Here is a 13,115-nt window from a genome sequence, read left to right as displayed (position 1 = left end):
TCTTCCATATTGATTCCTCAATCACACATCCTTTGAGCCATAAAATCTTCTTAACTCTCATCTACATTTGACTACTTCGATGTAATACTCTTCTCTTAAAGAGTATTACCGACACTTAAAGATTTAAAATAAAGAGATAGGAAATGTATATTTTGAGACTCCTTGTCTTCATTTAAATATATGTTGAATATATATTAATATATATTGCATATATTATTTAATATTTATTATTGGAATGTTTATATTTAACCTATAATTATATAAATTAATAAAATATATACTATATTATTATAGTATATAGTTATATACAAATATAAGTTACATATAATATAAAATATAGGTTATATATAATACATAATGGGTTATGCATCATATAACACATATAATTAATTATACATACATATACATATAATTATATAATACAATAATAATATATATCCTGCCTTCTTCCAAATCCAAGAAGGATTTGAGATGGCACACGTAACCTTAATTCTCATTATGTTACCACCTTTCTTCCTGAGCACCTTTATCCCTTGGGTCAGCGGAGAGCAGACATTCCATTAAAATATATTTACAAATAGCTAAATAATGATTATTCTATCTTGAGATCCAGTTGCTTCTGTCTTTTGCATAAAGATGTATTATACATTATTTAAGTTATATATATTATTATATATTCTCTAAGTATGTTATACATTATCTAAGATAATGTGTTATTCATTATCTATAGTTTTATACATTATCTAATTAACAACAAATAGCTGCAGATCTGGGCTCCCAGCCCAAACTCCAACTTCTCAGGAGAAAACTTCTGACCTATGGTCTTCCCATTCCAGAATCTCCTGGGAAGTATTAAATGACTTATTTCTTTCTTCATCTCCAAATAAAAATAGAATTACTACTCTATTTTGTAAGATAGAAAGATCAGATTCACATTCTCACATACATTAGAAAGCCAAAGAGTTTATAGACACACATAATAATTTTAAATATAAATTTTACATAAAATTTAAAAATATAAATTACATTTATATGAGAACACACCACTTTAACACAGACACACACACACCACTGAATACACATGGCTAGCAAGAAATTTAACTAAAACTGTAGCTACAAAAGGACTACAAGCTTTTTGCTTTTGTTTTTGTTTTATTTTAATTCTAGAATTTCTATAGCTTCCTAGGTATTGATAGGTGAACTTAGTTTTAGGGGACAAATTCTGATTAAAAATAAAATGAATGGGAAAAAGAAATCACGTTTTAAACCACTTTTTTTCCTTCTTTATTTTACTATAGTTAATTCTCCATCCTTTCTTGTCCCTCCCAGAACTTAAGTACGATATTTTTTTTTTTTTGCTCATAGGAATGAGAAATCTCACAACAAAGAATACTCCACTAACATAAACCAAAAAAATCTCTCCAATCTGTATCCCTCTTAAGCCCTTTGTCTTGTCTATAGACAAGAATCTTTTTGAAGTTTTTTTTTAATTTAAGAATCATAGCATTCTTTAACAGTCATGATTCAAAGTCAGAGGAGCAATGAAGAATTCTGCTCCAAGAAGCTCCAACTATAGAAGGCTTAGGTGGTAGAAACCACACACAACTCAGGAGGCTGAACAAGTGGAAAAGCAGGAGCCCATGCACACACCCTTGACAGGCAAAGTAGCCAGAGCTCAGTGGAGGGGCTACATCAGAGAACTCGCCTTCCCCAGAAGAACCCACCCTACAAATAAGAGCATTTAGCAGCAAATCTTCCTGCCTTTGGGACAATCAGAGCCCAATCCCCTTGGAAGATCTCTGCTCTTCCTCTAATTCTCCTCTCTATGCTCTAATTATCCTTTTCCTTTATTCTTTTATCTTCCTTGATGTCTATTATTAAATCCTATCATTTAATTGTCTAAAATAATGAAATCAAATTTTGCTCCCTTCAAAATTCTGGGCAACTGGTACCTCCGTTCTATAATCTCCTCCATTCATCCAAATATCACTATTAAAATCATCTTTGCTACCTAGAGTCCTGCTCCTCAAATAATACTAATTGCAGCAAGCACTTCACTATGGGCCAGGCCATAAGCTAAATGCTTTACATAAATTCATGCATTCTACCTTCACAACAGCCTCGTATAGAGGAACCAGTATTATCCTCATTGTGCACAGGCATAGAGCAGTTAATTAACTTACCCAACTCATATTTAAGGAAATAGTGAAGCCAGGACTCAAACCCAGGTGGTCTGGCTCCAGCATCTGTGCTCTTAACATACAACCTCCCAAATTCATCCATCCTCTTACACTGGGCATCCAGTTAATAAACGCACACTAGCTTAATGTTTCCAAAGAAGTCTTTCCCAATCTATATCATCCCTTTCATATTTTCATCGATATTATATCATAATATAATTTGAAGAATTTCCTTGGATTCTTCCCCTGTCCAATCATTTCCAATTCCTAGCTCTGTCTCCTGGAACATCTCACTTTCCATGTGACCTATTGATATTCTGCCTTAAAAGTCATATTCCTTAATTTAGTAGAGATAATGACCCTGAAAGCAAAGAATAAAACTCCCTCTCAGGAGACACAGCTATAGCATGGCAAGAAAACCTGGCCTAAGACTCAGGAAATATGGGTTCTCACCCCAACTACCTCCCAACCATATTTAACCAATGGCAAATCATCTCATCTCTCTTGGACCCACTTTTCCACTTCTTAAATTGGTCTGGAGTGAGGGAGCTTTAAATAAAATTCTATGAGTCCATGATTCCTAATGAATTTTTTCTTTCTTTTTTTTTCCTAAAGAAAAATCATGCTTTGGAAAGTATCAATCATACTGAAGAGCTGAAGAGTACTCCTCACAGAAGCAGTGCCATGAGGAGCTGGTGAGGAATCGGGCATCCCACTGCATGCTGGCCTACCTGGGCATAGTTCCCACTGCAGATCACTGCGTTCCATTTGGTCACGTTTACACAGCTTGGATGGCGGATCAGGTAGTTGTCAATTCTTCCCACGTAAGCGTCCTTGTATCCTGTCACTGAACCATCAACATCGTGGAATATGGAGTTCTTATCACCATCCAGCTCACAATCTTCAAACCAGGGGCCAGGCTTTCCAAAGAAGACATTCAGAGAGACCTGGCAGCAGTGACAAACAATGACATTGCAAAATGAGGGTTCCTACCATCTTACCCAGCATCCCCTGCAAGGATCCAACTGCATACCCATTATAACTGTTTTAAGGTGAAAGCATTCTGAGTCACAGTTCATAGTTATCTCTATAGCACCCAATCAATCAAAGTTTTCCATTAATTATGATATGGGAGAAAAAAAATTCCCAAAGCCTAGCGAAGTTCAAGTAGCAAATGTTAAATTTCATCTTGGGTGTTTTCCTTTGTTTCCACTTAAAAACTATTACCTGCTCTCCAGAAAAAAACTAATCTGTGGTAAGAGAAATCAGAACAGTTGTGGGAAGGGGGACTATGTACTCACCCATATTTGTTAAAAATTATCAAGTGTACACTTAAGATCTGTGCATTTCCCTCTATGCAAATTATACCTCAATTAAATAAAAATATATTACTAGTTCTAACTTAAGAGTTAAGCATTTTATTTTATTCCAAATGCTTTAGTTATTTCATATGACTTCCCTCACCAAAAAATAAGTACAGTTGAAAACTGACACACAGTCGAAGCGTTGCCTTAGTATGGCTGGGTGACCGCTGAACTCACTAGAACCTGCTGAAATGTGAAAGTTACTTTCTCTCTCCGCAACACAGACCAAGCGCAACCCAGCGGCAGAGTTAATATAAAGCCTTTATTGAACACACAGTACACAGCTGCAAAGCAGGCTGCAGGTGACACGTTTTATAGTCTTTCGCTGCTTCTGCTTAGTGGTCAATTTACTACTGTTAATCAAGCCACGCAGACACACCTCTATAACGCTTTTTTGCACTTGTCACTCTAGGAAGTTTTAAAATCAACTGAACACCTAAATGATAAGCAACTCAATGTAAAATCAGTGATGGCTGGGACAAGTGGCTCTAGATTCTTAGTTCTAGGCTTTTTTTCTCTTTTCCTTAGATCTCCTATGGTTAAATCCAAGAGAAGTTTAGGGCATATTTTCCACCTTTTGGGGTAGAACACATTTGGCAAATCGTTCTCTTTATGAACTGTTCCCAGATCAAGAAGTCCAGGCTGATGAACCACTAGACTTAAACAGCATGGATTCTCTTAGGCTGTTAGAATTCTAGAACTCCACAGTACATGTAACATCTAACAAATTGTTTCAGTATGACCATGTCTGTGGTCACTAAACTCTATGCATGAGGAAGTCCGTGTGGGCAGTATGCAAACAGCCAGCCTCGTGCTGCAGAGCTGACGTCAAGACCCACCCTATTCATTCATGTGGGAAGCTATTTACAGTAGAGCTCTTCCTCTTCCCTGGAGTCATGTGACCTGAAAGAGAACCAGCCAACCAAGCTGACATCCCCATTTGCACCTGCGCCTCTGCTCCATGCCTCAGCTATTCTAGAAAACCAGAGTCTTTGGTAAACTACCCCAAGTCCTCTTTTAAATTGGGTCCACAGAGTTTGCCTATGGACGTGAATGAGAGAACTATGAGCCACTTGCCAGTTGTGGCTCCCTATGAGAGCAGGCAGTGAGACGGTCAGAGCCTCAAGCTCTCTATGCCACTGTCAACTTTGAACCAGAAGGACGGGAGGAGGCTGGGGGAATGTGATCAGATTGTCCTGTGTATCCAGGGTAAAAGGTGACTGATGAAACCACTACAAAAACTACTTCTGTGGGCTACTGCACTGTAAACAATTATTTCTAAGTCTTCTTTGCAATCTTCATAAAAACCTTCCAACAGTTTATATCAGAAATAACCCAATGTTTTTTCACACCACCCCAGTATTCCCCTTCTTTCCCAACCTTCTATCCTCTAGTGTCCCGGAAGAATTAGCCCCAGATAAGTAAAATACCAGGTAAAACACAAATTTCTTCACGGATTACTACACTGCATTTCTCAAAATCCTATGTCCTCTTGTTCCTATGAAACTCTACGATCCCCATCCCTATGTCATCACTTTAAGTCATTTTCCCTTTAGAGATATCACTTGAATGTCAAAAATACCCCAGGTGACATGGGACTTCTGTTCTCACCTTGAACTCACGGGGACAGAGCGAAAAGAATTAGGAATTGCTTTTGCATATGTTGCTCCTCCCAGTCATAGAGACTAAGTACGAATCCTTTGTTTGTGTTTGTGTTTTTGTCTTTGGGAATGTGCTATCCCTCCTTCTCACACCATAGTCACTATGGAGGAACCACAAGAATATACTTACATGTGGACCAAACTTCACGAGAGAGATGTTATTCCTGGGGGTTATCTGCCAGGAGTTCTTCATGAGGAAACCAATAGCGCTGGTATACCTATCTGGAGTCGGCACATATTTTTTGAAAGTGCACCTGGTTAGATGAATGGGCCCATCGTAAATCTGAAAGCCTCTAATTGGGAATGTCCTGTTGAAATACAAGATTTTGTTTAATGCACTTGGGCCCATGCCCTTAACAGCACTTCATTTACATATTTGTTTTATAAATACTGTTGAATATCCCATATGCACCAAGCATAATTCTAGGAAACAGTGGTAACCAAGACAAGATCCCTGATCAAATAAAACATATACCGTAGTGAGAAAAACAAAGGATACTTTCAGATAATAAGTGCTATGGAGACAATAAGACATAATAATACAATCAGTTGGGTAGGAGAGAGATGCTATTTTGGACAGAATGGAGGCCTCTCTGAAAAGGTGACTTCTGCTTCCTTGAATCAACTCAGTTAAGACCCTTTATTTGGTAACTCAAATACTTTAGTTTTGGTCCCAAAATCTCTAGCATGAGAACAAAAGACAAATCTGTGCTTAAATAGAGAGAACTTCCTTTCAAGTCACTAAATGATAGTAATAGGGTGAAATGATATACTCAGAAGTATAAAAGTGTAAGTCCTCAAGGCTTACTATGTCAAAGGGGTAGCTAGATTGAGAAATTCATTTTATTCATTTTCCTCCTTTCTGTTCAACAAACTCCTTAATCTACTAATCATATATCATTAACCATAATTAATGGACAAAACCCATAATAATCTGGATCCCTTAGATTTCTCCCATTAAATTCTTTAAAGGCATTGCAGAGAATTTCTATAGCAACTAATTAGTTTACAACTTGGCAGTGTTCTACAATAAAAGCATATATGCTAGCAAGAAAATCAAACAGCCTGGTTAAAAATCCATGCATCTTGAGTATTTCTGAGGATATATTCCAAAACGCTTCTCTCCCATAGAAAAGGTTGTAAAGATAGAGAAAATAAAAACTGGATCCATTGACCAACAAGGAATCTTTGTTTTGGAAAAACCTCCTTAGCAAAGAAGGAATAAGCATTTTGAAGTAAAACGGGAGGCCAACACAAAATAAAAAGAATGGAATTGAATTGGCCACCATAATACTGTAGCCCATACCCCAACCAATACAGCTTTTTTTTTCTTTTTCTAATCTGCACATTAGAAGAGGCAGTGATGGCCTAATGGTTAAGAGCATAGCACTGAAGCCAAACTATCAGGGTTTGAATCCCACTTCAGCTACCTTTAGCAAGTTACTCATTTATAAAGCGGGATGATGACAGTACCTACATCTTTGGATTTTGCGAGCATTAAGTGAATAATAAAGGATTTTAGAACAGGGGCTGACACATGATAACCATGAAGTTCCTTTCCTAGTGGCTTCCATGGTCTAACAGGAGTTCTACAGAGAGCACAGCATATAATGACATTCAACATTTCCCAACGACAAGCACAAGGGAGAGGAGCCGAGCATGGGTAACTCTTTGCCAGAAGCTAGTAAAGCCGTTTCCTCAACCCTCGCCCCCTGTCCCCAAGGCTAACAGTCCATTTGCCCCATTCTACCTGACCTGTCCTAGCCCAACGTCCAGATACAGCATATAACTTTAAGGGAATTGATGCTTGATGAATTCTGACACCAGCTCTGATGTAACACCTTTAGAACACAAATTTTTCTCCTCCTGGTTTTCTCACAAGTAAAATGAGGACAACTCCAGACTGTGTCTCAGAACTGAGGTATGGATTAATTAGTTAATAGTTCCCTAAATACTCTGAATAGTCTTTCTAGTGCTAAGCATGTTTAATGACTCTGTGATTCTTTTGGCAGAAAACATGCCAAAGGTCTACCCCCATACCCCTTCAACATCTAAAACACTGTTCATTATACAGCCGTGGTTAGGTGTCGAGTCAGCTTTGGCATCTATCAACTCTTATTTTGTAGGACTCTTTTCAATAGGTAGTATCCTTTTTCCAGTGGCTATTTCTGAAAACCAACATCACAAATTGAGGGAAAACTGACCTCATGTCATAGTTTATGGTTTGGCAACTTTCTGTGGCTCAAGAAAGAAAGAAAAAAAAAAAAAAAAAAAAATCACCAGCTTACATAAGACCTTATTCATGGAATGAGAAACAAGATAGGTTCCTTTGTTATAAAATCGATAATGAAATCCAGGAAATGTTTAAGAATTAATATTCCAGAATTTCAGAGGATGAGACATACAACAACAACAATAATAATAATAGTAATAAGATAAGGTGGGAAAAGTGTCACAGTAGAAACCAGTTCATCCAGGATTATTACAGAAACTTCCATAAGGGTTAGGTTTTCATTTATTATTTAAATTTAATACTCCACTGCTAAAGCAATGCTTACCGGTTCCTGGGTAGTGTCCGAGGCTTCTGGTCTATTCCTCCAGTGCCTACATACTTGTTCTGACCACCTTGAAAGCCATAATTCCTGCTCTCCCCAACAAAGAGAGATTCAGAAACCTCCTGGCTGGAACCTTCATCACTTGGGAAGCTTCCATCACTGTTAAAATGAGAATAATGATCATTAACCACACATCTCTAGAAAATTTAAATGGACCCTCAAATGAAAGCAGGCTATAACTTAAAAAACTAAAAATTTTCAAAGCAGCCAGTAGTTTTTCCTAATAGGTAGTATCAAGTCATCAAAAAGTGCTTCTAAACTGTGAACATACTTGCTTATAAATTAATATGTGGTTTGCAAATTAGAAATAAATAAAATTTAATTTAGCAGCAACAACTGTTTTAGTCTCAAGCAACAATATTGCAAACGAGGAGAAAGAACTTGCCCTGAAAGGAACAATTAGTGATAAGCATATTTAAGATAGCAACAAGAATAACTGTTATCTGGAGAACAATATGCAACATAAAAAGTTCCATTTTTGGGGCCGACCCCATGGTGCAGCAGTTAAGTGTGCGCACTCCACTGCCGGAGGCCTGGGTTCAGATCCGGGGCGCGCACCAATGCACTGCTTGTCAGGCCATGCTGTGGCAGCGTCCCATATAAAGTGGAGGAAGATGGGCACGAATGTTAGCCCAGGGCCAGTCTTCCTCAGCAAAAAAAAAGGGTTAGCGTGGATGTTAGCTCAGGGCTGATCTTCCTCACTCACACACAAAAAAAGTTCCATTCTTAAAGACCACTGAAGAACTAGTCTAGCTTCTTTTTGTGTGTGTGTGTGTGTGAGGAAGGTCAGCCCTGAGCTAACATCCACGCTAATCCTCCTCTTTTTTTGCTGAGGAAGACTGGCTCTGAGCTAACATCTATTGCCAATCCTCCTCCTTTTTTTCCCCAAAGCCCCAGTAGATAGTTGTATGTCATAGTTGCACATCCTTCTAGTTGCTGTATGTGGGACTCGGCCTCAGCACGGCCAGAGAAGCAGTGCATCAGTGCACGCCCGGGATCTGAACCTGGGCCGCCAGCAGCGGAGCGCGCGCACTTAACCGCTAAGCCACAGGGCCGGCCCTAGTCTAGCTTCTAAAAAAGAAAACACTTAACCTGCTCCCAATTTTTACTCCCTTCCTCTCTCCTCTACTTTTTAAAATCTTAGTCTAAAGCTCAAGTGTTTTCTTCTAAGGAAAAAATTACGATGGGCCTACCCTTCTGTGGAATTCCAGCTATGTTAATCTACTACTTTGGTATGAATTCAATTAATCAATAAAAATGTGTTTTTGACCCTCTAGTGGTATCAGGAAGCAGGTGTTAATATTTTTTTAATGCTAATAAGTGATATAACATTCCTGTGTATTATCCAAAAATAAATAAATTAACTAAATAATCAAGGGTTATTTGACCTTACAGGCTTATAATCAGATAAACATTTGTAAAGTAATTACAAACCTAGCAAAGGTCAGCCCTATTCCATTATCTGCAAATCTGTAAGAGAAAAGAGAATGAGGGAACATTTTAATTTATCACATAATGTAAGAAGAGGTAATTCTCTCGATATTTAATTGTCATGAAATCCAGAAGGTTCCAATAATGTTTACTCTCCAAGAGCACAAAAAAAGTTTCACTTCCCAGTAACTAAAAGCACAGACTCCACAGTGAAGGCACCTGGTTCAACTCTCAGCTTGGCCAATTACTAGCTGTGTGACCTTGGGCAAGTCACTCAATCTGTCTCTTCCTCAGTTTTCTCACCTATTAGTTGAAATAATAATATAACCTTCCTTATAGGATATTTGAGAGCAGTAAACATACCAATTAATTTCAACCATTTAGTGCCTGGCACATAGTCAGCAGCATAGAAGTGCTAGCTATAATTATTATTTTTATAATTATTTTTAAAAACAATTAGGGCCAGCCCCGGTGGCCTAGTGGTTAAGTTCGGCATGCTCTGCTCGCACCCGGTTTGGTTCCTGGGTGCAGATCTACACCACCCGTCTGTCAGTGGCCATGCCATGGCAGCGGCTCACATATAAAAAGAGGAAGATTGGCAGTGGATGTCAGCTCAGGGAGAATCTTCCTCAGCAAAAAATTAAAATATAAAATAAATAAATAATTAATAATAAAAAACAATTAGATCATGGTATTCTCTTCAAAACTCTTCAACATTAATACCCAAGCTAATTCTACAAATTTAATACAATATCAGTTTTTTTGCATGATAAAAGTCAGAGATGGTGGCTGGCCCAGTGGTGTAGCAGTTAGGTACGTGCTCTCTGCTTCGGCAGCCCAAGCTTCGCAGGTCCGGATCCCGGGCACGCACTGATGCACCACTTGTCAAGCCATGCTGTGGCGGCGTCCCATATAACATAGAGGAAGATGGGCACAGATGTTAGCCCATGGCCAATCTTCCTCAGCAAAAAAAAAAGAGGAGGATTGGCATTAGATGTTAGCTCAGGGCTGGTCTTCCTCACCAAAAAAAAAAGTCAGAGATGATGATAAAATGCCAAGAAGCTGATGTCAGTATCAGCCAGAAAAAACATGTTTTCTAGACTCTAGAACATGCAATCTTAGCTCAAGATACATCAGACTTCTCCTAAAATCATACAAATGGAAAAAAGTGAGATGCTTACGGCCACAAGTCATGTTAAGACAGAAATCAACAGACTTATTAAGGTGGAATTCACAACTTCTGCTTTGAATGGCAATGGAAGAGTATCAAAATAACTTCGAGTTTCCAAGAGGAAGGAAAAAAAAATCCAGGTAGTTTCAAAATCTTTATTTAGCTCTCTGACATAGACCATGTTTGTTATATAAAGTTAAATTCCCAGTTTCTGTTCAATCTCATCAAAAAACTCTCATGTCACCAGACAAGTTCAGTTCCAATAAAAGCAGCAGAATGAGACGATTCCAAACATTTGCAGTCTGTTAACACTAGCATACTTCCTCGGAGCTTGTCCTGTCTACTAGTCATAATAACATGACTCCAGAATCCACCACTGTACTTTCAGTCTACTGGGTTTTGAAAAACAGCCTTAAAAAATACATACAACAGTGTCATCAGATAACAACTTGTAGAGAATACCCACGCTGAGTTCTGAACGACAATGTCTCCCCCTCTGACCCAAGCTCCGTTGTCATTATTTTTAAAAGCAATGAGCCTGTCAATTAAAGCAGCAACACGTGGCTTTTCAGGGTCAGCATCCTGATGAGGTCGAAACCTTGGGGTTCAAAAAAAAACAGGACTTTTAAAAAAAGTAGTAAAAAGGCAATGGAAATCAGCTATTTATACCTATAAGCTTAAGTGTCAAAAAGCAGGATTTAAATTTGACCAAAACAAAAACAAACAAAAAAAATCTTAAGACACAACTTGATTATGTGTATTTCAAATACCAGGAAAAAAAAATTACATTTGTTTATCAAGTTTCCAGACAATTGCTTTCATATCTTCTTACTTACTTTTTTAAATCAACTTATAGAATCAACGCCGCAGAACATTCTAAGCACTAAAATCATTTCAAAAACAACAAAAGAAACCTCAGACCAGGAAATCTGGCATGTTTTCACAAATTCTTAAGCAACATGATACTAATATAAACTTACTAAATAAATTAATCATATATTTCAACATATAGATATATGTGAACTGGAGTATTATTTGAGTTGTGTTGGTGAAATGTTTGAGATATAGAAACAAAACTGAGTTCGATGTCTTAAAAATGCCTAAATTTAGAATAGATTGTATTTAATTGACTTATTAATTATAAAGACTAAATTTTACCTTTTCTTTCTCTTCCTTCTAAAATACTTACAAGGATCTTAATGAAAAGGTCAAAAAAATTGGTGTCAAAAACTATCCACTATAACCGTCCACTATAACTCAAATAAATAATTCCATAAGGTCGTCTATTTTAAAAAAAGATCATTTCTATCTTCATCTTACCAAGCTGGGGGGGAGGGGGAAGGGGGAAACAAAACTAGACAGCTTTTCAAAAACCAATTCAGTAGGTTGACTTTCAATCGTATGGTCAGGAAATATCATTGGCACAAACGGTACTACCACAGTTGCTGGCACACAGTAGGGGCTCACTAGATGTGTACGATGGGAGAAGAAACTATGCACGGAGAACTGCAGGTGCAAAGGTCAGGCATGAGTGAGCTTGGCACTTTCAAGGAACAATAAGCAAGTTGGCTGGAGAGTAAGAAGTAAGGGGGAGAGGATAGAGAGGTGGGCATGCGCCACGAGCATGGGCAAGGATGTGATTCTTTATTCTAAATGCAATGTGAAAGGCAGAGAATAGAATGGTGGTTGCCAGGGGCTGGGGGAGAGGGGGAAATGGAGAGGTGATGGTCAAATGGTACAAAGTTGTAGTTATGCAAGACAATTAAATTCTGGAGATCTACTATACAGCATAGTGCCTATAGCTAACAAAACTGTATTGTATACTTAAAATTTGCTAAGAGAGTAGATCTTATGGTAAGTGTTCTTACCACAAAAAATTAAAGATTTTAAAATTAAAAAATAATAACAGTAAAGGAGATGGGGGAAACTCTGGGAGGTGATGGGTATGTCTATGGCCTTGATAGTGGTGATGGTTTCATGGGTGTGCACGTATCCTCAAATTCATCGACTGGCATACATTAAATACGCACAGCTTTTTACATGTTATTCATACCTGAATAAAGTGGGTAGACAGATAAACAAATGTGTGATGAACAGTCATTGGAAACACGGAATCAGGGAAGTGATATGATCAGATTTCTTTTTTTTTTTTTAACTGGTCTCTAGCTACTACTTGAGGAAAGCATTGTAGAGAATGGACTACAAGGAGGTCAGTCTGGAAGGCGTCATATCCACCCTCAGACTGTGCATATGACCCTTACACTAGATAGCTCAGACCTGAGGAGTAAAAAGTCTGACTCTGAGCCATCACCCACTCTTCTGGCATTGTAGCAGCTGCCAAACAGCTCTGCAGTCATTACATAATATCAAGCAGACGGAAGAGTTCTGGAAAGGAAACTACACGACGTTCTTAAAAAAAAAGCCAGAAAAAGCCAAAGGAAAAAAGAGTACCATAAAGAAACATGTCATCTTCTGCCGTAGCCATCTCACTTTTCTCAAATTCCTATCCATACAAATCGATCATTGACCACTTGCTTGGATATCCTTTATCTTCTTCCCTCTTTCCCACTTCCCTCTTTCTAGCTGTAGAAAATACAGTTAACTTTCCCAATTTTTCATCATCCTCATTTATGAGCTTTCAGCACACCTCCTAACCCTCCCTTAACTGTCCTCTGCTTTAAATGTACTAGTGG

The 13,115-nt window shown here is 38.0% G+C and overlaps 1 protein-coding gene across 7 annotated transcripts in view; it reads right to left on the bottom strand.

The window, feature by feature from the left end:
* Window positions 1–13,115, bottom strand: part of CEMIP2 (cell migration inducing hyaluronidase 2) — a 73,985-nt gene that overhangs the window by 18,400 nt on the left and 42,470 nt on the right. For all 7 annotated transcript variants that reach the window (XM_087444491.1, XM_014795429.2, XM_087444493.1 and 4 more), the window contains exons 13-17: window positions 10,889–11,020; window positions 9,255–9,290; window positions 7,764–7,919; window positions 5,336–5,513; window positions 2,912–3,127 (exon numbers count right to left, since the gene is read on the bottom strand). In XM_087444491.1, the coding sequence (XP_087300617.1) occupies window positions 2,912–3,127; window positions 5,336–5,513; window positions 7,764–7,919; window positions 9,255–9,290; window positions 10,889–11,020 (718 nt within the window). The remainder of the gene's footprint in view (window positions 1–2,911; window positions 3,128–5,335; window positions 5,514–7,763; window positions 7,920–9,254; window positions 9,291–10,888; window positions 11,021–13,115) is intronic.

This window comes from Ceratotherium simum, chromosome 20 (assembly GCF_057802395.1).
Source record: "Ceratotherium simum simum isolate JZ-2026a chromosome 20, ASM5780239v1, whole genome shotgun sequence".
NCBI lineage: Eukaryota > Metazoa > Chordata > Mammalia > Perissodactyla > Rhinocerotidae > Ceratotherium > Ceratotherium simum.
This window is presented reverse-complemented; position numbering and strand designations above follow the sequence as displayed.